This window comes from Eimeria tenella, genomic scaffold (genome assembly GCF_000499545.2).
Source record: "Eimeria tenella Houghton genomic scaffold, Eth_scaff2160, whole genome shotgun sequence".
NCBI classification, from domain to species: domain Eukaryota; phylum Apicomplexa; class Conoidasida; order Eucoccidiorida; family Eimeriidae; genus Eimeria; species Eimeria tenella.
The window spans coordinates 254-2,046 of NW_013542011.1; the positions used below are offsets into that span (position 1 = coordinate 254).

A 1,793-nucleotide genomic window follows, 5' to 3' on the forward strand; every position below is an offset into this window, starting at 1 on the left:
TGTGGACTTTCTGTCGCTGGCGCGGCACTGGGAGAAGGAGTTCTTCGAGGACATGAAAGCTCTCAACGTCAAGTAAAATAATAATAAATAAATAATAAATAAATTAATTAATTAATTAAAATAATGAACTAATTAATTAAAATAATTAATTAAAATAAAGTAAATTAAATTAAAATAAACAAAAGATAAGTGGGGGCTGGAGTCGCAGACTCAAGAGCACTTTTGCAGGAAAATACTTGACAGCGTACAACACGGCCAGCTAGCTAGCTAGCTAGCCAGCCAGCCAGCTAGCTATCCAGCTAGCCAGCCAGCCAGCTATCCAGCTAGCCAGCGAGCCAGATAGCTGGCTAGCTAGCTAGCTAGCTAGCGAGCTATCCAGCTGACCAGCAATCCAGCCAGCTAGCGAGCGAGCTATCCAGATAGCGAGCTAGCCAGCCAGCTAGCTAGCTAGCTAGCCAGCTATCCAGCTAGCCAGCCAGCCAGCTAGCCAGCTAGCTAGCCAGCCAGCCAGCCAGCCAGCTAGCTACCCAGCTACCCAGCAACCCACCCAGCTATCAACCCAGCCAGCCACACCTCCCCCCACCAACCCCGCTCCCCCAGCCAGCTAGCCAGCTAGCCAGCTAGCCAGCTAGCTAGCTAGCTAGCTAGCTGCCTGCGCGCAGGCTGCCGACGGCGGTGACGAGGGTCTCGGAGTACATTGGCGAAGTGCTGCAGCTGATTGAAGAAATCGAAAAAAATGGATTTGCCTACGAAAGCCAAGGGAGTGTTTACTTCGACTCGCAGCAGTTCAGCAGCAGCAGCAAACACAAGTACGGACGCATGGAGCCCGCCTCCGTCGCCATCCAGGAAAGGTCAAACCCTAAACCCTAAACCCTAAACCCTAAACCAGGGTTTGGGCCTGGGCCTGGGGCTGGCGCTGAGGGGGGAGGCGCGCGGGCGCGCGAGGCGCGGGGCGGAGGCGGCGCGCGCTCCGCGGGGTGCGGGGTGCGGGGTTTAGGGTTTAGGGTTTAGGGTTTAGGGTTTAGGGTTTAGGGTTTGCGGACAGGGTGCTGGAGGGCGAGGGAACCCTCGGAGTGGTTTCTTCAGAAAAGAAAAACCCTTGCGATTTTGCCTTGTGGAAAAAAGCTAAACCCGGAGAACCCTCTTGGGACTCCAAGTGGGGACCCGGAAGACCCGGTAAACCCTAAACCCTAAACCCTAAACCCTAAACCCTATACCCTCTTGGGACCCCAAGTGGGGATCTGGAAAACACGCTAAACCCGAAACCCTAAACCCTAAACCGTAAGACTTTTTGGGACTCGAAGTGTAGACCTGGAAGACACGATAAACCCTAAACCCCAAACCCTAAACCCTAAATCCTAAGCCTTTTTGGGACTCCAAGTGGGGACCGGGAAGACCCGGTAACCCCTAAGCCCTAAACCCTAAACCCTGGATTGATTGAGAAGTGTTTTGCTTTTTTTAATGAAAACAAGTTAAAATAAAATTAAATCAATTGAATGTAATTAGTGGCACTTTTCTCGTTCATTTTATTTTTTGCATTTTGCATTTGTTCCTAAATTCAATTCCAAAGTTAAAATCTATTTTTTGAATTTGATTTTGTATAATTTTATTTAATTTTGTTTAATTCGCTTTAATTGCTTTTTTATTTTGTTCATTTATTTCATTCTGAGTCTTTCTTGTGGACTTCACAAGTTTTACTTTTTTGAATTCTTTTTGCTGTTCCTGCTCCCGTACCTCAACCGCTTATTGCTGCAGCAGCAGCAGCAGGTGCTGCTGCTGCCGCTTCTGCTTTT

The 1,793-nt window shown here is 48.6% G+C and overlaps 1 protein-coding gene across 1 annotated transcript in view; it reads left to right on the forward strand.

Moving 5' to 3' along the window:
- Positions 1 to 52: 52 nt before the first annotated feature.
- ETH_00040700 (cysteinyl-tRNA synthetase, putative) overlaps positions 53 to 1,793 on the forward strand; it is a gene marked incomplete at both ends in the record, with an annotated part of 2,174 nt that continues 433 nt past the window's right edge. The window contains 3 exons of the mRNA XM_013374591.1: positions 53 to 72; positions 663 to 851; positions 1,046 to 1,176. Coding sequence (XP_013230045.1) covers positions 53 to 72; positions 663 to 851; positions 1,046 to 1,176 — 340 coding nt within the window. The remainder of the gene's footprint in view (positions 73 to 662; positions 852 to 1,045; positions 1,177 to 1,793) is intronic.